We start from the raw sequence: 23,682 nt of genomic DNA on the forward strand, positions 1-23,682 counted from the left end.
TGGACCATGTTGGATAATTCCTGTCCATTGTCTCTTTTAAGAACAATTGTGGAGAATGTGGTTGGGGTATAGTGCCAGAGGTTCCTGGAATAAGCATTTTCAGTCTGACTTGGGTTCTGGGCATAGTGGTGAGATGGCAATGAGTCCACTTATGAATGACCTCTGGTCAAGCTGGCATGGAGATGGTGCAGCTATGATGGCCTTGCATGATGTGTGTGTTTCAATACCATCAAACATGGTACCCTTCTGTAATAGATCCAGGAGCTAGGGAATGAGGGTTGTGGTGATTCTTCTCCATGGTCAGTTCCAGTTGGTGTTGATAAGGGGTAAAGTATCAAGCGCAATATCCCTGCTTGCAGGCTCTTTATGGTCTCACTATTCTTATTTATTGTACACTTCAGCTTGTAGCTGACCATGTGATGCTGAAAAGTTTTGTGGGGCTTGGAAGCTTATGGATGTGGATGGAGAGGAACAGGCTTAGACCTTAATCCTAGCAAGACTTAAAAATAAGATTAATAAAATTTAGAAAATCAGGAAAATGATCATATGTGCTTCCATAACCAGTAAAACATTGCTATTATAAGCCAAAGTCCCACAATTTTTCCTCTTTAAATCCAAATATGCAAAGTATATTCAGGTGTTTTAAAAGATAAACCTAACAGGAAAATGTAAAGATAGCATTGCTGCTTGACATCTTAATAGACTCATATTAGAATACATTTTTGTGAACTTCTGAAGCATTTTGTGTTTGACTCAAGTAGAGTTAGAAAGATTTGCTGCTGTAAATAGGCATTCTATTGTTCCTTTTAACTTGACATTAAATGATTGGCATCATTGTGCGATCCTTTCGAAACTCTAGTACAGCTGATGGTTGGCACTACAATTAAATTGTTCTGCTTTTGTTCCAAACTGGTGCAGTAGTAAAATTGCAAAAGTCTCAAAGCACAAATAGGCATCATTCAAAGTGCTTATTAATGATGATACAGTGTTCTGGAAATGAGTCTTTGATCATTAAAATCTATTCCGTTTTCTTTAGGCTATCTGCGTTTAGGAGCTATGGCTAGAGATAAAGGAAACTTTTATGAAGCTTCTGACTGGTTTAAAGAAGCACTTCAAATCAATCAGGTCAGTAAACATTTGCCATCATTTAGAAAGCAATTTCACAGCTGAGGCCATAAATTCTAAAGATTTTCTGTGGTCAGTTAACAAACCATGGTTAACTTTAAAAAAAAAAAAGATAATATAACCTAATAAATATACATTATTCCACTGCTGGCTTTGACATTTTCATAGTGTATTTTTGTATGAGTAGTTGGAATGTCTCACGGACAGCATCTATTGTGGAATTTTTTCCCCTTAAACTTTTCCAAAATTTGAATTTTAGCAAATTTCGCTAAAGTTTTTAAAGCTTTTATGGGATGCCTCTTGGAGCTGGGGAGAGGTGGCTCTTTTTGAGCCTTAGATACTTCTTATTATAGTTAAGCTGAGTTTTAGTGTATTGGAATATTATTTCAGGACCATCCTGATGCTTGGTCCCTGATTGGCAATCTTCACCTGGCCAAGCAAGAATGGGGTCCAGGACAGAAGAAATTTGAGCGAATATTGAAACAGCCATCAACACAGAATGACACTTACTCTATGTTGGCTTTGGGCAATGTGTGGTTGCAGACTCTGCACCAACCCACCAGAGACAGAGAGAAGGTAAATACTCTGCATCTTTACACTGTCTTTTTTGCAGCTGCTGCAATGGATGAGCACTGCTTTTTGTCTAATCTTGATTTTCAAATCCAAAGACTGCTAGAAGAATGGATTTTCCATCCCCCAGTCTTCCTAAATAGGAGAGAGGAGGTTTTGTGCAGAAATGGAAATTGTCTTATATAATATAAAATTCTAATCTCATTAATCAGCACTTACTCTTTATGTACTATGAATTTATGATACACTTGAACAACAACAAAGAGTAAGACTTTTACGAAATTGGCCTAAAATGGAAATCTTAAAAGAAATGAGAGGACAGTTTTCTCTCTTTGCCAAGGATTTTACATTTGTTTTTATATTGATTGTGGGATGCATTTGATATATTTTAACATTTGTCTTAATATGTTTAATATATTTTATTAATATGTTTTAATATATTTAATATTTCTTGAGTATCCAGGAAAGTTACTAAAACATTTCAATAAATATTGTAAACACAACTACTCCACAACTTGGGATCACAATGGGAGCCAGAATTCCCATTGCTAAGCAAAGCAGTTACATGCGATGTGCACGATTTACAATCTTTTTTTGCCATAGCTGTTAAGCAAACCAGTGGAGTTGTTAAGTGAATTGTGAGGTCATTGAGCAAATCCTGCTTCCCCCATTGACTTTGCTTATCGGAAACCTGCTAGGAAGATCACAAATAGTGATCACCTAACCCAGGGATGCCAGTGTTGTAAATACATGGCAATTGCCAAGCGTCCAAATTTTGATCACAAGATTGAGAATGCCGTGATAGCCATAAGCGCAAGGACCAGTTGTAAATCATTCTTTTCAATGCTATCGTAACTTTGAAAGATCACTAAATGAATGGTTGTAAGTCGAGGATTACCTGTATTTATTTTCTTGAGAGTTCCCATCTCTCTTGCAGGAAAAACGTCATCAAGATCGTGCCCTAGCCATCTACAAACAAGTCCTCCGGAATGATCCCAAGAATTTGTATGCTGCTAATGGCATAGGTACTAAAGATTTCTTGTCTCAAGTTTACTTTTTAAATTACAATTTTGCAATGACTTTGCATGGACCTGGAAATTGGATTTTTCTTTTTAGGAGCTGTGCTGGCACACAAAGGATATTTCCGTGAAGCTCGTGACGTTTTTGCCCAAGTGAGAGAGGCAACCGCAGATATCAGCGATGTGTGGCTTAATCTTGCACACATTTATGTAGAGCAAAAGCAATACATCAGTGCTGTGCAGATGGTAATCCTTAACAAATATCTTAACTTAGGACATGTGTCTTGTAAAGACGGAAGTAAGAATTTCAAGCTGAGTCTTTTCTGTAAGGAGGATTTTTACAGCTTTGTTGGCATGATCACATCATGTTGGGCTAAATTGGATCATTCCACAAATGTTTTCAGTACTTTTTGCCTTTCTTTTCTTTTTTTAAAAAAATTACATTTAAATGGTGCTGATTAATGGCTATATTTACAGAACGAATCAGTGGCACTGATTTTCTCTTTATAGGCAGTCCTAAGATGGGCTCTTTTCACCAATGGTTATTGCATATACTAAATGTCCTTATAATAAATAATTGGAGATGAATTGCTATAACTGAAATACATAATTGGCATGGCTGTATTAAATAGCCAGATAAATTTATTTTTAAGACTGCAGTATTGAAAGAGAATTGAAAAGGAAAAATCTTTCCCATGGATCTGAAAACTGATGAAAAATAAATCATGAAATTACAGATAACATATTGGCAAACTTTTGACATGCCATGTGTGATATAGTTTGTACTATGTATCATAGAAATTTATATACATGTGTTTGGCGTCTAAGCTACTGCTTAGAAGAGATCTTTGCAAACTCATTTATAAGGCTGTGTTCAGCATTGTGGCTTCAGTGCAGTTTTGTCTGAAACACTATAAAAGTTGGCAATTTAAACTAATTCTTCAAACATTTATTCTTTTCCCCACCATAGTATGAGAATTGCCTCAGAAAATTCTATAAACATCAGAACACAGAAGTATTGCTATATTTGGCTCGAGCTCTTTTCAAATGTGGTAAATTACAAGAATGCAAACAAACATTGCTAAAGGTAGGAAGTTTCTAATATTTACCAAAATGATTATCAATAATAGTTGTTATTAAAGGTTAGATTATATACTCTAGAATCATATACAGTCGCAGTTATTACGATAAAACAGCCATGTTGAGAAAAAAGTAGCCTAGGTAGAATAAAACTTCTATACAGGAAGAACAGGATACAATATAGAACAGGGGTTCCCAAACTCTGAGGAGTGCCTCCCTTAGGGAGGTGCAGAGACCAGGGACCTATGAAGAACCTTTCAGTTGCATTTTTAAAGTAAATCTACCTTTCTCATAGTTTCATTGTATTATTTTCAACAGTTCATTTATGTTTGTTTTGTATTTGGATATTTTTAAGGAAGGCATGTACATTAATATTGGGCTAAAGGGAGGTGTGATGGCAAAAGGTTTAGGAACCCCTGCTACATAGAGAGTCATTACAAACCAAAATCACAAATTATGGCTATTGTACAACATTAAAAAGAAAGTAAATAATCATATGTCATAGGCTGTCCAGGGAAGTTTCCTCTTCTCCATCTTGTGGGAGAGCCATTACTGAGAATGGCTTCATAGGTATATTGTAACAACAGTTTCTGCTTTTTGGCCGGTTCACACTGGTTTAATTTTAAATTAAATTTGAATTCTCAGGCAAGACACGTAGCACCCAGTGATACAGTCCTGATGTTCAATGTGGCTCTTGTGCTGCAAAGACTAGCTACCTCTGTCCTGAAAGATGAAAAAAGTAACTTGAAGGAAGTACTAAATGCTGTGAAAGAACTGGAGCTAGCACACAGGTAAGGAGATAAAATCTTTATTTAAGAACCCCCCCACCCCCGTATAATATGCATTGTATTAAGAGTATGAGGGGTGGTGGTGATGAAGATAAAATCAAATTCTAGCCTAGCTTAACAAACTATAGTTATTTTGTATAACTTTGTAATGCATCTAGAGTAGTGGCCCCCAACCTTACCAGTTCCATGGAGAGAGGTTTTTCCGTGGACTGGAGAGGGCGTAGTTTTGCATGCTGCCTGCATCCCATGGGTGGGGCTTTGTGCCAGTCCACGGACCAGAGGTTGGGGACCTCTGATTTAAGAGACAAGATTAAAGCTGTTAAATTTATTACAGGATAATAAAATATTTCATAAGCTCTGTCTCATAGCTTTTAGAATTTCTTTCTGGACATAGATGTGTGATGTCCTTAGCATTACCCTCCACCTAAAAGTTAATGAGCTAAATAAAACCCGCAGGGATGGAAAGGGAAGGCAGGTAGATTTTTTTTTCTACAAGTAATCCTTGACTGATGAACATAACTGGAGCTGGAATTTCTGTTATAAGTCAGTGTGGTTATAAATGGAATCATCACATGAATGGTCCCAATTTTAGGACCTTTTTTACCATGGTCCTTAAGGCAGTCACCATTGTTATTAAGTGGTTTGTGTGGTTATTAAGTGAATCCAGATTCCCGAATTAACTTTGCTTTTCAAAAGTGAAATTAGTTTGCAAATTGCATTTGGTTATAAGATGCTGCTGCTGCTGCTGAGGTAAATGCAAACCTGTTGCCAAGCATCCAAATTGTGATCATATGACTGGAGGGGTCACTCGAAAATTAGTGGGTGGATAGAAATGCAGGTTCAGGACATATGAGTATAGGTAGTCCTTGACTTACAACCACAATTGAGCCCAAAAAATCTGTTGTTAAGTGAGACATTTGTTAAATGAATTTTGCCCCATTTTACGATCTTTCTTGCCTCAGTTGTTGAGTGAATCACTGCAGTTGATAATTTAGTAACCCGGTTGTTAAGTGAATTTGGCTTCCCCATTGACTTTGCTTGTCAGAAGGTTGTAGAAGGGGATCACATGACCTTGGCACACAGCAACGGTCATAAATATGAACCAGTTGCCAGGCATCTGAATTTTGATCTTGTGATCATGGGGATGCTATAAAGGCTGTAACTGTGAAACATGGGCCTAGATTACTTTTTTTTCAGTGCCATCGTAACTTTGAATGGTCACTAAATGAACTAGTGTAAATCGAGGATTACCTGTGCATGTGAACATTTTCAGCAGAATCTAAAAATCCAGGGAGTCAGAAGATGAGAGCTTCAGAAATCTAGTGCTCTAGCCTGCCTGTTTTAATATACAAAATAGGGCCGGGAGGGGAGGGACGTCCATTCAAGCAGAAACAAAATGCGTCCCATTCCAAAGGGTGCTTTTGAATCGCACGCTTGTTCTTAAAATTAAATCTTTTTTAACTTAATGTATTGAGGCAGGCTATTCACAGTTTTATATAATACATTGCTTTATTTCTTTTGTATGAGATATCCCTAGAATAATCAGTTCATCAGGTTCTGAGACAGATTCTCCAAAACCTGTTTTGACCCATCTGCAAGATGATTGTTTCACTTTTAAAAGATGCACTTCAATCTCGTTGAAAAAGTAGAAGTTGTGTTGATTATTATCAGAGGTTATTGGCAATTAAAATACTTCCAGAGTACTTTATTCTCTAGGAACAGAAAGAGTGATTTGATGGGGAGTTAAAGATGGAGAATGGGATGTGAAATTAAAAAGCAATTTCTTAATTTTGACATCATCTAGTTTATGATTAATATGTACCACTTTTAACAAAACGCACATGGGAAAAAAGATTATTTTGGAAGAATTTCAAGATATCCCTAATTTTCTGTTTCTCATTCAGATACTTCAGTTACTTGAGTAAAGTGGGAGATAAGATGAGATTTGATTTGGCACTTGCTGCAACCGAAGCCAGGTAAAAAAAATGCAACCAGTGCTTTCAAGAATCAGTTCCTTATGAAATAAGCCAGGTATTTGAATTGCAGGTTTCAGTTTACTTTAGAACAGACATTTAAGGTTAGCTATGTACATCTGTATCTTAAAACTACAAGGTAAGGAGAGTCAACTTATAATTAGGAGATAATGTTGATTAGCCATGTGTGTAAGCTATAATTCTCTAAAGATTCTAATGAAGAAAAACTGCCTTTGTCTTTTGGATTGGATTCTTAAAAGATTTATCTTTTTTATTGCCTAATTAAGTAGGTGTCAGTAGGTGTTTCAAACTAGTTTGAAACAAGTGTTGGCAACAGCTTGTCCACGAAAGCTAAAACTAATGCTTAGTTTTATTGGCATAAAAGCACTTCAGAAATTCTAAATCTAAAGGGTTCATATGATGAAGCTAAATACACAAAAGCACTGAAAATCAGATATTTATTATGTACTGGAGCTCAAGACAATGTAACCCAATTTGTTGGATAAATAATTGATCTTTTCTAGGTAGAACAATTTGAGGTGCCAGGCTACTGCTTTAAAAAATGATTTGATTGTAGGAAATAAAAATCTTCTAGGAAATTTAGCAGTGAATTCCCAGCTGCATTGATCTGTTTTTCTTTAAAATAGACATATTTACTACAGTTTAGTCTCTAACTACTAGCATTCACAAGTCCGTTGTTCTTAAAAGTTTCGATTTGGCCAGTGGCATGAAATGTGTTTTTCATCGTTATTTCTGCTTTTGTCTGCAAATTTAACCCCAACTTGTAGGCAGTGTTCAGATCTGCTGAGCCAAGCTCAGTATCACGTAGCTCGGGCTCGCAAGCAGGATGAAGAAGAGCGGGAGCTGCGAGCAAAACAAGAGCAAGAAAAAGAACTGCTGCGTCAGAAGTTACTCAAAGAACAGGTCCTTTATTCCTTATATTGCTAAAATAGAGCCTCAGTCACTTTCTTTGCTGAGCTAGGAGCTGGGATGCTACAACAAAATGCAATGTAGATATATGATGAATAAATAGGGATGTCAACTCTGAAGATGTAAATGGGTAAAATAAATTTAGAAGCTGGTTTACTTTAAGGCTGCAAATGTGGGGAATGAAAGCTTAGATGCTTCATCCAGTCTGTAACCTAGAAACATCTTGCTTATTTTTACTTGTCTATTTACAGTAGTGAATTATCTTCATATTTTTGTTTCAGAGTATACTGTTTTAAGGCAGATCCCATGTCATTGTGGTCACAAATAAGTCTTCTATACTTTTTTTTTTTTTAAAAAATAACCACAATATTAGAATTGTGCTTTGCATAGAACTATAATATAACGGGTTTCCTTGCTGATACTTTTCCAGGAAGAAAAACGTCTCAGGGAAATGGAAGAACAGAAGAAACTTTTGGAACAGAGAGCACAATATGTGGAGAAGACCAAGAATATTCTCATGTTCACAGGAGAAGTTGAAGGCTCAAAAGAGAAAAAGCGTGGTAGTGGAGCTGGCCGGGTAAATAAAAATAGAGTTTTTAAAAATGATTGTCATATGGCCATGTATTATTAAAACTCTCTTGTCAGTTTAGAACTTTCAATTGAGTGAAGTGGTTCATCACAGGGCAACTGTTTTTCAATTAAGTACCTCATCAGGGCAAACTTAAAGAATGCATTAAAATCTGGGACCCAACGCTCCTATGATCTGGAAACTTCAAAGGTCTGCACATCAGTTGTATTCACAAAGTTGTGGCTGCTGAAATACACAATTAACCACAGTGACATGATTGTGATTTTCAACTAATCTTCCCTGAAGCCTGTAGGTTGTGTATGCAAAGGAAGATGGGAGGGGCATATTCCCATGTCTTTCCTGTCTCCCTCTGGTCTCTATACCCAATTGGCTGGTGGCAAGGCCTGACTGCTGACTGGAAATTGGCTGGTTCGGAACCAAAGGCAAAAACTGAAATCTCTTTTAAGAGTGGTGGATGGTGAGGGAAGGACAAGGGAGTAATTCAGATCCCATCCTGTCCTGTTCATGTTGGAGGCACAGTTTAAGTCATTTCTGGTTTGAAAGTATTAGCCAGTGACATCACCATTGCCTAGGGTGATGTATCCATGAAGGAGCTGTAGCAAGTGATAGAAACTCACCCCCGCCACACAGCAGCACTCAGATCTCGAACGTGGGCTTGCTAACTTCCAAACCCAACATCCTAATCATGTGAGCTGCCATGCTCCAAGAGTAATTTGAATGCCTGCTGCCAAGTGAGGGTGCTAATGGTCGATGGGTAAGCTCTTTTTCTCCCTGGAGGGAGGGAGTCTTTGGGGACACATCAGGAAATGGAGGACAGGTATAGTTTTCCTTGTCCATAGTTCCTTTTGTTTCTTTTGCTCCCAGCAGAGTGGCAGGCAGTTCCATAGATCAGCCAAGGAGAAGGGGGCTTCACCAGAGCTCTGCTGAGGCTTGTGAGGGAAGAGGAAACAGTGCCAGCGTATATTATATATGGAAAGAAGAATGATCCAATGGGTCATGAGTTTAGTAGTATAAAGCTATAAACAGCAAATGCTGAATTTAATCAGATCAAAAAAGTATTCACATAAGAGACATTTAGACCAGTTTTGTATTGATTTTGATACATAGATATTTCTTTTTAAGCCTTAATTTTTAAATGCAAAAGAGGCATTTAAAAAAAAAAAAAGAAAGTAACAATTTTGTCTATTTTGGCTCTTTGGTTTTTCTATACCTCTGTTTAATGACCTACAAAGTTGTTTGTCATTGATTATTTCATTTTTATTTCCATTGAATCATTTGAAAGATCATCTTCAAGTATTCTTTCTGTCATTCAACAAACTTTTCATCGTCTGTTTTCATTGTTCTCTATTAACATGCATGGTTTTCTTGGTTCCTCATCATGGTATTAGCAAGTTCTGGTTCTACTTAACTTAAGAACTAGATTTTCTCTTTTTCTGAAATATATTGTTTGCCCATATACATAGTTCAACTTTTTCTTTTGTTTTACAAAATTGGCCTTTTCTCTGCTTTAGAATTTTTTCGTACAGTTATTTCTAGGATCCAGCTGAGTCCTCCTTTAGTCCTTCTTACTCATTTTAATGAAAATCTAATAGATTTTGTGAGAAATCTGTTCTCAGTTGCAAACCCACTCCCCTCATTTTCACCCTTAGGCCTTTCAACATTAGAAAATCCTGGCCGAATTCAGCTTTACGGTTTATGTGATGAGATTAGTTAAACCCTTTATATTTTATCTTGGTTTCAAGCAAAAAAGCTGTCTCCCATGAAATAAAATTTTCTAATATAGTCTATGATCGAATCCTCTCTTAACTTTGTCTTTCCATAATTATATTAGAAGATCTTTACCAAAGGGTGAGGCTCTAATCAAGATGACTGATCCAACTAGAACACCCAACAAACATAAAGATTTACAGAGAGCTATGAGAAGATGGACTTGTGATATAGCTGATTGATGGTTGAAATCTTCTGATTTTTCAAATCCTTTTATACTCAGAATTTTCAAACTGCCAGCATCTTCTGATTCATCCAACATCTCTGGGATCTTGGCTGATACTAAATCTTTAGCCTCTGTCTCATGCTGATTATCTCTCTCATGGGTCTTTCTGACAATAATCAGACATATTATTATCAAATCAAGACTCTTCTTAAGGCGTTTCTCATTGATTTATTAGTTTGGTAAACTACCTCTCCAAGCATCTACTGCATCCAAATAATACAATGTGTCTTTTCTGCTCTCTCAAAATGATACATCATATTCTTTGCCTCCTTGATAAACATGTTAAGAAAGCCCTAATTCCTTAACTCCGTCTGTGTGAATATTTGCCAGTTCTTTTCCATTTGTATCAATTTATTTGCTTTAATTGCTATTAAAATGGTAATCAAAATGAACATTAAGATAAGATTTCTGAGAGAATAGGAGAAAGTAAAACGAAGTTTTGCAGCATTAATTTACATTTTATAATAATTGCTCAAAACATACTTCATTTTAATTTTGCATTAGTATAATCCAGTGTGTTGTGATCTTATCATTTGATTTCCTGTATTCAAGTCTCTACATGTTCAGATGCTCACATTATATTTTCCGATAGCTTTCTATATCAAATTATTGGTGTCTTCATCTAATTTTTCTGTGCTTTATTCTATTTGATTATCACATTTACCTAATTGGTTGTATTCTATACCTGTTGATCTTTTTTGGAGAATCTCTTAAAATAAGTCTTTACAACATTTCTAAGAACAGCAGCAACACTTTCCTCTACCTTTTTTTAAGTCTAGATTCCATAGTTCTCTACATTTAATTTTAGCATTCTAGTATTTTTTGTTTTTCATTTTGTTTTTCCGTCACTTTTAATTTTGAGGTGCTGTTACAAATGACTGACAGGGGTTAGCGTTAGCAAAAGTAGCATTAGAAGATTAAAGACAATTCTACTCTACCATTCTTTTTTTTTTCAGTTTGTGATTTGTGTTAATCTGTGTTTGCATAATGTGAATCCTAAGAATAACAGTTTGAAAGGAAGGATTAAAAAACCCCGTAAATTATGTGTGAAATTTTCTAACTCTGTATTCTTTTAAACTAGAGGATAGCTCACTTCCAAAATGTTTAAGCAGAGGATTTTCATCTAAAAATAACAATGCATTGTGGCTTATGATTTTTGTGACAGCGTTCCAGAAAAACTGGAGAATTTGATGAATTTGTCAATGATGACAGTGACGAAGATCTTCCAGTATCCAGAAAGAAAAAGAGGAGGAAGGGCAGTGGCAGTGAACAAGATGGCGAAGAAGAGGACGGAGAGAAGAAAAAGAAGAAGCGACGAAGGTGAAATTCTTTGGAGGGAAATGAGGGTGTACACAGTGAATGTGATCATTCACACTGGGAAGTTTGATTCCTTTTTTTCCATTACTGCTCAAACCTGCCTTGCTGCCTGATTCTGCACTGCATAAAACTCAAAGAAGAGCAGTTTTTGATAGTGGGGAAATAAAGAAGCTTTGATGTGTACTTGATGTGTAGCCATGGTATCTGAACTAGAATTTTCTGGCATTATTATGAACTTACAAGTGTCTTTTTTTTTTTTTTTTTTTTGCTATTGTACATGTGTAAATACCAGTTTTTAATTGCTGTTTTATGTTTTAAAAAATATTTGAAATCATTACAAGAATTAGATCTGCAGTGAGCTTTTTTTAAAAAAAAAACATGAGACCAATCAAGTGATACTTATTATGTTTGTCTATATTGTTAAGTAATTTTAATGTAAAGTCCTGGAACTATTAATGGAAAATGTTTACGTAAGAAAAAGCAAAGAATCGCTAGGAGTTTTTTTTCTTTGTAGAGATCTGATCAGGACACAGTGTTTATAGAACTTTGTTGATTATTTGGGTGTGTATTTTTCTCAAGATCTCAAAAAGGAGATGGTGATACTGATGATGATGAAAACGAGACAGCACCCAGACAGAAGAAGCGCCGCCCAGCCAAAACTGAGAAGAGAAGAATGGTGAGATTTATAACTATTTCATTAAGTGGTATTTGAGACTAAAAATCTTTAGTTTAAGGTTGCATGGCGGAATGTCCTAGAAAGCATTGGAAGTACCCATCCTCGCTTGCACGTAGCATTGCTTTACTTATTTCTATTTGAACTAAATTGAAGATTCTAAAGCATCTTAGCATAGACATTAGCTAGAGATCCCCACCTTTTCCCGGCTAATAAACATAATTGTAGCGTTGTAAGGACATGTTTCAAAAGAGCTGATGGGAGGAAGAGGCTTGCCCATTCATGAAATGGCTCCAGTGGGAGATGTAATGCAGTTCTAAAACACTGATTTACTAAAATGGGGTCTGCAACACCCTTGAGCCTCTTTGCTTATCTTTATCTGATAGGTTGACATGATTTCTTTCAGAGCACTTGCATCCTCAATCATTTGTACTTTCTAATCAAGCTTCAGGACTCTTTAGAAATTCTTCTTCCATGTCTAGATCAAATTTAAACAGACAGAATGAAACCATCTTCTTGGCTTTGTCATTAGCCAAGATTAAATCATTAATAGTACATGCTTCTGGTAGTTGCTAACATACTAGCAGATGGGCCAGGCTCTGTGTCTCTCCATGTTCACATAAGCATGTTGTTATCCACTAAGAGCCTCCACTTGAGATTATTGGTTTTACATTAAGGCACTCCAACCTTCAACCTATTCAGGGTCCTTCACATAGCATAAGGGAGGTCAGATTCTTTAGCCATATCTTTCTTTAATGTTATGTTTCTTGTTTGATGGCCTCCTCCTTCCATCTTTTTGTTAATTTAAATTAAATTAATGTAGTTAATTTAATTTAAATTAATTAATTTAGAAATGAAGATATGGAAAATTGGAGCTTATTTCTTCCAGGATAACAGCTTTTGGTTCTTGTTCTGTTTTTTAATTTGAAACATTTTTAATACAAAAAATCGAATGGAGGTAGTAGCGAGGTAGGTATAGGAGATATTCATGTGTATCCTGGCACCTCCAGGCTCACAGCATATATAATAACCTCCTTTGTTACAACAGAGTGTAGCAGTTTCTTGAAAGTTTGAATGGTTTTTCTCCATAGTTTTTTAGTTCAATCTTTAGCAATTGAAAATTACTTTTATATCCTAGACCTATGGGATTGGATGTAATTTAATAAGACATGGATGGAAAGAGAAATGCGTAGCCGCTGATAACTAAATCGTTTTATTTTTCTATCACAAGCTTCTGTAATAGGAATATGTAATAGTTTATTTTATTAAGGAGCTGAAAGTCAATTTTCTTTATACGTTCTATCCCTTTCCCCCCATATCTGCAGTCCAAACCAGAACGCTTGCCTCTTTCAATGAAGGGAAAAATCAAATCTAAAGCCATCATTTCATCAAGCGATGACTCATCTGATGAAGATAAACTCAAAATTGCTGATGATGGGTATGTATATTTATCCCCACTGGAAGTAATAGTGATTGATTTATTCTGATAAAAATGGAGTCACAGTTAACATGTATTTTCTTCTCCATTTCAAAATTGTGAAAAATGCATACACCCTAGTCTATTCTAAGTAACTTCTAATAGAAGGATAATAGAACTAAATTATGAACGATTAAGAAACCTTTTCAAAATCCAGGTAAACCAAGTGACTCTTCATTATGTTTCCTCTTGATATAGTGTTTTATATTTTTCATGAAAAACACAATATCTATTAGTATTTCCTATGTCTTCATGGGAACAGGAACAGGTAGTCCTTGAGTAACAACTGTTCTGTTTAGTGACCATTCAAACGTATGCTGAGAATTAGGTTTACAATCAGTCCTCGGCATCCTCCACAGGTATTCATCAACTGGCAGTCATTTACGATGGTTGTAGTGTCCCACAGTCATGTGATAGCCATTTTATTTATTCATATCCTTTTTTTTTTAACAACTCAAGATAGCAAACATATCCAATACACCTTCCTCCTCCTATTTTCCTTACAACAACACCCTATGAGGTGGTTGGACCGAGTGAGTGTGATTGGCCCAAAGTCACCCAGCTGGCTTTTATGGTTAAGGCGGGAATTGAACTCACAATCTCCTACTTTCTAGCCTGGTGCTTTTACCACTAGACCAAACTGCAACCTTCACAGCTGGCTTCCAACAAGCAAAGTCAATAGGGAAGCTGGCAGAAAGTCATAATAATGTGATGTTGCACTTAAAAGACTGCAGGAAATTTGCTTAATGACTGCAGCAGAGCTGATGTCATAAGTTGGGCACAATCACATGATGTTTCGCTTAACGTTCATGTCACTTAATGGTGTTGGCAATCCCAATTGTGGTCATTGAGAGAGGATTACCTGTAATAGGTTGGTAACATTGAATACTTCTTTGTTTGGAATCCCCAATTTAGACCCAAAGGAGTATTAGGTTAAGGAAGGAAATTTAAGGAGATACAGCTTCTGTTTGGCCTTCATGCTCAGTGTAATTAATCCTGATTTGGTGCCTGGGGATAATTCTGGATCTATGTGGAAAACGCATCAAAAGCACTAATGACGTGCAAAACATTTTGATTCAAGTCATCTGAAGTAAGAAATAGTTTGTTTCAAATGGGAAGCAGCTGATTTGCACTCCAAAGATAACCATTTAGAACATTTGGGAAGTGTTTTGAGCTAAGACTCTGTCTCAAGATCAGAAGTGATCTTTCATATTTGAGGTGGCTTTATTCAAAATATTTCAGTAATATCTAAAGTGCAATTATGCATCATTAAACTTCCTGAAAAGGTGATTAATGAGTACTTTCTTTCCTGGCTACAAAATTAGATGAAAAGGTGTAAGGTGACATCTCAAAAACTGTAGAGCAGTGATAGCGAACGTTTTCGGCACCGGTTGCCCAAACAGCAACATGCATGTGCACCTACCGGAGCCTCGGAAACCAGAATACCAGCTGGCCAGCATGCATGTGCACCGGCCAGCTGGTCTTTGGGTTTCTAGGACTCTGGCACGTGTGAAGATCAGCTGACCGGCACGTATGAGTGCGCTGAAAACCAGAAGAGCAACTGGCGATGGCGCACATGCCCACAGAGAGGGCTCTGCAAGCCATATGTTCGCCTTCACGGCTATAGAGGTAACAGCTTAAGGACAGTCTCAGTACACCAAGAACAAATGATCACTCGTGCCCTTGTGACCTCTAGGCTGGAGTACTGCAATGTGCTCTACATGGGGCTGCCCTTGAGGAGTATTCGGCGACTTCAGGTAGTCCGGAATGCAGCCGCGCGAGCGATTGTGGGTGCACCTCGCTTCACCCACGTAACACCTATCCTCCGCGAGCTGCGCTGGCTACCTGTCGATCTCCGGATACGCTTCAAGGTGCTACTTGCCACCTATAAAGCCCTTCATGGTAGTGGATCTGGGTACTTGAGAGACCGCCTACTGCCAATCACCTCCACACGACCCATTAGATCTCATCGTTTAGGCCTCCTCCGAGTTCCATCCGCTGGCCAATGCCGACTGGCCACCACGCGGAGGAGAGCCTTCTCGGTGGTAGCCCCTACCCAATGGAACGATCTCCCCGTGGAGCTTTGTACCCTCACCACCCTCCAGACCTTCCGCACAGCCCTTAGAATCTGGCTATCCCGTCAGGCCTGGGGCTAAAGATTGTAACCCGCCCGAATGGTATGAATGTTGCGTTTTAATCATGTACTGTCTTATATGTAAAAGTCTGTTTTCCCCCCTTCCTTTGGATTGTGAGCCGCCCTGAGTCCCCCCAGGGAAAAGGGCGGCATACAAATAAACACAAATACTAAATACTAAAATCACAAATGATATTTCATTTAACTTTCTTGGCGTAAGATCAATTATGCTGGACAAAATTAACACAACTCCCAAGAACTTGAAGTATTTCTTATACAGCTTAAGGTTCTGCTTCAGATGTTTGCATTTTATTTTTCTCTTTGCTTGAACAGAAATGTCAGGAACAGCAACAGTGACTCAGATGATGGCGAGCAGCGTCCTAACAAAAATGTTGTGTCTGACAGCGATTTGGACAACAGTAACAAGTCTGGCAGCGAGGGAGGCAGTCCCAGGAGATCCAGTGCCCGCCCTTCAGATGAAGACTCAGACAGCGATGGTTCAGTGAGAAAGAGAAGACAGTCTGATTCGGAGCAGTCAGATAATGAGTCTGTGCAGTCAAGAAGAAGTCAATCTGCTGGTTCTGAGAACGAATCTCGCCCAGCTTCCCGCAGTGCTGATTCAGAGAGAGATTCAGAGAGAGTCTCTGACAATGAGGCCTCGGCTAATGAGTCTGAGCCAGAGGCTTCCAACAACGAGGCTTCCGAACGAGGTTCATATCATGGATCTGATGATAGTGATTAAATGTCAGCTGCACCCTGGTTCTTATAAACTCCTTTGTAAATACATATCGCTCTGAGCCTAATGGGAAGGATAGACAACCATCATTTAATATCTCAAAATTGATTTTAAAGCATGCATAGCTATGCTTTAGGAACAAAGTCTTGAAACTTTTCCTACAACATTTTTCTACTGAACTACCCATTCACTAGAGCCTAGAGTTCCTTTAGCATATGTGAGCTGCTCAAGTACCACATTTGGCAATAAGTAAGCTGCATACTTATGTTCTGTAGGCCTCCTAGAGTTGCCCTATCGGGAAGATGGGCGGCATATGAATTTAATAAATAAAATAGGATGTTGAAAAGTTTATTTTGTTGAAATGTACATATGATCTGAAATGGTCAAAATGGTAATGTGGCATCCAGTTATGCTCACTTGAACCACCTGAAATAAATGCCTTGAAGCCCTCTGGTTTGGGTGGAAGACTGTAGCTCGTCCTGCCTTCCCTGGTCTTGCTTGATGTTCCGGTACTTTCTGAAGTGGTGTAAAGAATGGGTCTACAAGCTGTCATTCTGGCTAGCAAGCTCTTTTTGTTATGTACATACCTCTTGTAGTAAAATTCTAAATTTTGATTTTTTTTTAAATTTGAAAATTGCTACAGGTACATAAATAAATTATAGCTTTGTAATGTGGCCAAATTGCAATATTGTACAAGAGCCCACCTGGAATAAAATGATCTGCTTGTGGCATGTAATAGTCATTATCATCTGTTCAGAGTGGTCCACTTTATTACGGTTTTTGACAATTCTGTTTTCTGAAATAAATCCTTTTGAGTTCAGTATTAGCATTTTTAGCATAGAGGATTATGTTATGGTCATCCTGTAAAGTTGGATTTGGGCATCTGCGGGATTTAATTTCAAATTATAAATTACTTTTTCAATATTCCTCGACTGCCCATTTCCAGTCCATACCTCTATGTCAGAAGTACAAAGAGTTCATATGGGCAGATAACATTCAACTACAACTCCCATCATTTCCTATTAGGAATGATTGACTTGTATTTAACTTTATTTGGTCAAATGTGATTCGACACACAAGGGATTTGTGGTACAAAAGGATCGTGGCACGACATAACCGCGGTAGACTAAAGTGCGCCGACAACACCGCTGCGCTAAAACCGTGATGTCAAAAGCGCGCCCACAACAGCACGCCGACAGAAGCGCGATTTAACTTAAGGTAAGGTTTAGGGTTAGGTTTAGGGTAGGTTTAGCGTTAGGTTTAGGGTTATTTTTAGGGTTATGTTACAGCGCGCTTCTGTCAGCGCACTGTTGTCGACGCGCTGTTGTCGCGCGGTTTTGACGGTGCGGTTTTGTCACCGTGCTTTAGTCACATGCGCTTTAGTCTACCGCAATTTTGTGGTGGAACCCAAAAGGACTCAGTGTACATGCAAAGCAATATAATAGTAATCATAATAATAGAGTGAAGAAGATAATATGGATAAATAATAATGCCACAACTATACTACATGGGTAGTATAGTTACATAGGGATTAGACATCTGGGGAGATTCTCAGTCATCCAGGTCAATTTGCCTTTTGAAAAAGCACCTTTAGGATAGAGATTAGACAGCACTGTAAGAATTAGATGTTCAGCAGAGTGATAGAATTTTTTTTGGGGGGGGGGAACCTGTCCCTGTGTTTAATTGTTTTGGCATGCAATGGCCTATATTGCTATCTTGAGAGTAGGCGTTGAAATTGTTTATGTCCAGGATGTGAAGGGTCTGCAGATACCTTCTCAGCCCTTCTGACCTGTGCAATATACAGGTCTCCTATTCTGCTAAGACTGCTAAAAGCTGTAGTTCAGTACAAGTAGTCCTCAAGTTATGACCATAATTATTGGTCATAATTATGATCAACTATTATGACCATAGTTATGACCCACTACAGTTGTCTTGACAGTCATAAATTGGATCGCCCATGTGACTGACCTGATTTTACAACCCTTTTTGCAGTGGTCATTTAGCAAACTGCTAAAAGGTTTGCTATGGGCTGGTTTTGCTCGTAGCTGTGAGGAGGAGGCAACTGTTAGAACTTCAAATCCAAGCCATAAGTAACCCTCTACAACTGTTACTAAGCAACTGGTTGTAAGTCAAGGATTACCTGTATCATGTAGAAGGTTGCAATTATTTCTGTTCAAACTCCAGGTGCCAAGAACAATATTTAATAGAAACAGCAAAGCCATGTAACATCTGTTGTCTTGATTATTTTAGTAGCCTGTATGATTTGGTTTGTAATTTGGAAACACGGTAGAAATGATAACAGACCAGTTTTTGATATTGCTTATCTTACATGAAGAAAGAAAAACCTGTCATGTAGCATTCCTGTACTTTCACTCTTCAATAATTTTAAGGAGCCCTAAAAGAAGTAATTTTCATTTGTTGTTAGCAATGGTAAACCAGAAATATGGGAATGATTTGCTCAAATGAACTAAGCGATAAAGAAATGGGTAAAAACGCAATGTAAAAATTGACATAATAGTGTTACTTGGTTCACAATTTTTGATAATATGATGACTGATACGATATATTTTGGCTATTCTCTGCAGAGAGTTTGGCACCTGATATTTATAAGGATGTTGTAAGATTTAAAAATCATGATTGGCCATGCCAAATATGGCTGTTAGGAATTGTGGTTCAGCAAAATCTGTTGAGTTGGAAGTTTTTCATTCTCATTCCGTAAAGTTAACCCACAAAGCAAGTTAGACCAAAGTCCACCAACAGAAAGGGAGAGGCTGTGACAAGTTGAGCATTATAAGGAATGCAAAACTTGTTGAAATTCTTGCCACTTCATTTTTTCCTTCAAAACGTTTCGCTTCTTCTCATCTAAAAAGCTTGGTTGAGAAGCTTGGATGAAGTGAAGAAGGTTCTTGGAGATAAAAAGCAAAAAAATTTTAAGGGAAAAAACCCCAAGAAAGTCCAGTTGCCTTTTGGAAAAGCATCTTTGGGCTCTTTCGTGTAACTTTTTCTTGTTCTAGTTTAAAGTCTTCATTCTTTGGGAGTGAGTTATTTTTGCTTAGGAAAAGCTGCCAAGGGTTACATTGATCAACTTTCTCCCACCTTCACCTCTTGCCAGCTTCAGCTTCCTGTGTTTCTCTGCTAACACAGTCAACACAACCATTGACTGTTAGCAGAGAATTAAGGAAATTGAAGTTAACATTACAATTGTTGGGGATTAATTCTTGAATGGAGCAGGAACTTCCATGAAGCAGCATTTTTTTAGGCTGCAAAGTAGACAAGGAAACATGATATAATTTAGCTATCAAAATGAATTTGATGCTATGTAAATTAACAGTGCTGTCCATATACATTTTCTGTCTAATGCAATGCATTTTCAAATAAAATGCATTTATTCTGGAATCATTTCCATTAAAATTGGCAGATTAAGATGGGTTGCTCAAGGGACGTATGGAATACATGTTTCAGAGGTGCTGTGTGTGTGTGCGTGCGTGCTCCCTTTTTGGCACTCAGTGCTGAAAAGGTTTGCCATCACTGTTCTATGCTATTATTTACACACATCCTTTTGATGCTGCTGCATTAGCCCAGTTTCATGCTGTGAAATGAGGCGAACAGCCCATGTGAGAGAAAGGCCACACTGCTATTCCTTCATGCAATTATTAAGTTTATCATAAAATATTTTAGATTAAACCAGGCATCCTCAAACTACGGCCTGCTAATGCAAAGTATCTGGCCCGTGGAGTGTTGGGATGAAAAGCAGCTGCCAACTTGTAAAGTAGTGCTTTAAAAACACTTAAAAAACAGCCTTTCAGATGTTTTTCGCAGCCATGTGATCCAGGGCTGGTGGGTGAGCTTTTAAAGTAGTGCTTTAAAAGTGGGTGGGTGGGGGACATGTCTCCATGTCCCCTAGCTTTTTCAAAGTCATCTGAAGTTGACTAACACTAATTCAAATGCAACCGCAATATAATGCCTGAAGGAGAATTCATCCACTGCTTTGATTCTTCCCATATATAAAGTACATCCACCAAATTGGTTGCTGAACAATTTTGGTAGATGCCCATGTGTATGTATCAGTTTGTGAATTCTCCTCCAGGCTTAAAAGATCTTTAGCCCTGCAATCTCAAATAAGCAGGCCCACACTTCCCATTGAATTAGTATATTTATGTTGGTTTAAATTGTTCATTTTAAATGTTGTATTATTTCATGTTTTTTTGCACTACAAATGAAGATATGTGCAGTGTTCATAGAAATTTGTTCATGTTTTCTTCAAACTGTAGTCCGGCCCCAAACAGTCTGAGGGACCATTATCCCTCCTTAATTCACCATTGGAGGGTCTCTCTCTCTCTCTCTCTCTCTCTCTCTCTCTCTCTCTCTCTCTCTCTCTCTCTCTCTCTCTCTCCCTCTCTCCCTCTCTCCCTCTCCCTCCCTCTCCCTCCCTCTCCCTCTCTCTCTCCCTCCCTCCCTCCCTCCCTCTCTCTCTCTCTCTCTAGTTGTAGTCTTAATTGGTGCAGTTCTCAGTCTGGTTTATTGTGTGGTCATCTGAAACATATGATGAGGAGTTATTTTGAAGAAAATCCTGTTTGTTTTATTCTTTTTTTAATGGCCTATTTTAAAGAGCTTGAAGCTGTTGTTGTAATGAAGTTAGGCAAATGGCAAGAAAGAGTATACTTTTTTCCCTGGGTGATGGTGGTGGTGGTGAAGTAAATAGATTTCTTGGGTTGAGCAAGTACAGCAAGGACCACCTAGCCACACCCAACCAGTCACATGACCACCTAGCCACGCCCACCCAGTCACATGACCACCCAGCCGATCTGGCCCCCCAACAATGTGAGGGACTGAATCGGCCCCCTGAATTAAACAATTTTTTTATTTTTTAACTTGTTTTTATATTCTTATTAAATATTTATGACTGCATTTGGGATGAATAAAAAAGAAAATATGCCATTTTAATACTGTGATAATGATTATGAAATAAATGCACAAATACAGTATCATCCAATTTGATAGACATCCAGTTGACTCCAATTGGTTTACAAGTCAAAAACATAAATGAACCCTTCATAAATTCCCTTTTTTGGATCCTAACCATCACAATTCTCATGGAAAATATAATTTCTCCTGAAAACAGAAAGGTCAGAGTGCTCGCCTCAACACCTTCTAAAGAGCCCATCGTGAAGAGGCCAACTTAACCACAGAAGAGAGGCTGTTCCAAGATATCACGGTCATTCTTGAGAAGGATAGCCTCTGGACCCCTTTCATAGAAGGGAGTCTTACATTACAGGATGGGCTTCTATTCAGGAGAGAGTTCTTCATAGCCTTGTTGCTACTTCCTTGGCTCAAATGTTTATTTCCCTAGGATTTCATGGCTATCATGTGAAGCCAGGAAAGGGCACATCAGAATAATAGAGTTGGAGGATTTCTAGTCCAACCCCCTGCTCTAGCAGGAGAACCTATACCATTTCAGACAAATGGTTGTCCAATCTCTTCTTTAAAATTTCCAGTGTTGAAGGCAAGTTGTTCCACTTCTGGAGGCAAGTCATTCCTCGTTTGCTGGGCACTGTCCTCCACAGCAATTTAGGAGATACTTTATAGTCATGTAGAAGAAACCCCCTGGGCTTCTGCAGAGGCATAAGCCAGTGTAATGCTTGACTGGTGCATTCCACAGTGCTTCTCAGTGCTTCTGTGAGCATTTTAAGCATCCTTTGAAAGAGCATGAATCCTGTGCTGAATAGAAGATTGGTTTAAGCTGGGACAAAGCTGTTGAGTAGTGTGCAGTTAGTTCTTTCACCAATATGTTCATTAGAAGTTTATCTACTGTTTCTTCTGACAAAGTATTTCTTCTGACATATGTATGTACGACAAAGTATTTCTTTTGACATATGTATGTACCGTATTTATTTATTAATCACATTTAGGTTCCATCTCATGGAAGGTGACTCTGGGTGGCATATAGCAAGCCAATGAAACATTATATCTAAAACATATAATAATCACTGGAAAAATTTTAAAACTATAAAAGTAAAACAGGAAAAGAAAATAATAGATAGTGGTATATTAATAATAGTGGAGTCACTGCATGAGTGTATCTGTCCTCCTGGATTCTCAAGCCTGCTGGCATAAGCAGGTTTTAAGGCACTTTTGAGAGATTGGGAGTAATGAGACGGACCTCATTTCTGAGGTCAGAACCCACAATGTGGGTGCCACAGCAGAAAAGGCCCACTGTTACGGCCCACAAAATGTAGCTACCTAGACAATGGAACTCATAATTAAGATTAAGATTAAGTTCACTTTTATTGTCATTTTTGACTGTGAGCACACTGGCACAAATTAAAAATGAAATTCTGTTGCCTGCTCGCAAAAGAAAGTATGTATCTACCCATACGACACACATAATCACTGTCCATTTGGAATACATAGCGGAAAGAGGAAATTTGTGAGTTCATATGGAATAAAACAGACTGAATCTAGATCAGGTGTCAAACTCAAGACCCAGGGACTGGATCCAGCCTGCAGGGTGCTTAGATCTGGCCCGTGGGGCTGCCCTGGAAACAGCCAAGGACCAGCCCGCGGTGCTTCTGTCAGCGAAAATGGAGCTCGGGAGGCTTCATGTGCCCCTGCCCCCAAGCTCCGTTTTCACTGGTGGTGGATTGCAGGAGCCTGTCACACCAGAAGCAGAGCTCGTGAGGGCTGTGTGTGGCCCCCTGAGCTCTGTTTTCTTTCGCAGAAGGCTGTTGCAGCTTAAAATGGAGCTTGGGAGCCCATTTTCATTGGCAGAGCACTCGGGCCACCACAGGCGCCCCTAACACAAGTGATGTTGAGCTGGCCATGCCCATCCCAGACCTCCAAAGTCAAACACAATCCTGATGCAGTCCTCAATGAAATCGAGTTTGATACCCCTGATCTACATGTTCTGCTTCGAATACCATAAAGCCTCCTCTCAGAAGGTAACAAAACAGGTCATGAAGAGGATGCGTAGTATCCCAGACAATCCTGTGGACTCTGCTCTAGCATAGTTTATATGCTACAGTATGTCCTGGATAGAAGGAAGTGAACTATCAATAATCTTTTCTGCCATCCTCACCACTCTCTGCACTGTCTTCCTGTCCCAAAGCAGTAATGCTTCCAACCAGACAGTAATGCAATATAACAGGATGCTCTTGATCGTCCCTCTATGACAAGTGGTAAGGACAAAGGAAGATGGATGTACTTTTCTCATGCGACACAGAAAATGCAGGCGCTGGTGTAATGTAGCCATTCTCCTACTTTTATTACTTCCATGAACTT

The 23,682-nt window shown here is 38.3% G+C and overlaps 1 protein-coding gene across 1 annotated transcript in view; it reads left to right on the top strand.

Annotated features, from left to right (window-relative positions):
* Positions 1-17,135, top strand: part of CTR9 (CTR9 homolog, Paf1/RNA polymerase II complex component) — a 29,563-nt gene extending 12,428 nt beyond the window's left edge. Inside the window, exons 13-25 of the mRNA XM_032223321.1 lie at positions 1,037-1,125; positions 1,516-1,701; positions 2,633-2,720; positions 2,812-2,960; positions 3,685-3,801; positions 4,440-4,585; positions 6,487-6,558; positions 7,344-7,479; positions 7,916-8,062; positions 11,233-11,387; positions 11,964-12,060; positions 13,383-13,495; positions 16,002-17,135. Coding sequence (XP_032079212.1) covers positions 1,037-1,125; positions 1,516-1,701; positions 2,633-2,720; positions 2,812-2,960; positions 3,685-3,801; positions 4,440-4,585; positions 6,487-6,558; positions 7,344-7,479; positions 7,916-8,062; positions 11,233-11,387; positions 11,964-12,060; positions 13,383-13,495; positions 16,002-16,410 — 1,904 coding nt within the window. The 3' untranslated portion in view covers positions 16,411-17,135. The remainder of the gene's footprint in view (positions 1-1,036; positions 1,126-1,515; positions 1,702-2,632; positions 2,721-2,811; positions 2,961-3,684; positions 3,802-4,439; positions 4,586-6,486; positions 6,559-7,343; positions 7,480-7,915; positions 8,063-11,232; positions 11,388-11,963; positions 12,061-13,382; positions 13,496-16,001) is intronic.
* The last annotated feature ends 6,547 nt before the right edge of the window (positions 17,136-23,682 follow it).

Source organism: Thamnophis elegans, chromosome 1 (genome assembly GCF_009769535.1).
Source record: "Thamnophis elegans isolate rThaEle1 chromosome 1, rThaEle1.pri, whole genome shotgun sequence".
Classification (NCBI taxonomy): Eukaryota; Metazoa; Chordata; class Lepidosauria; order Squamata; family Colubridae; genus Thamnophis; species Thamnophis elegans.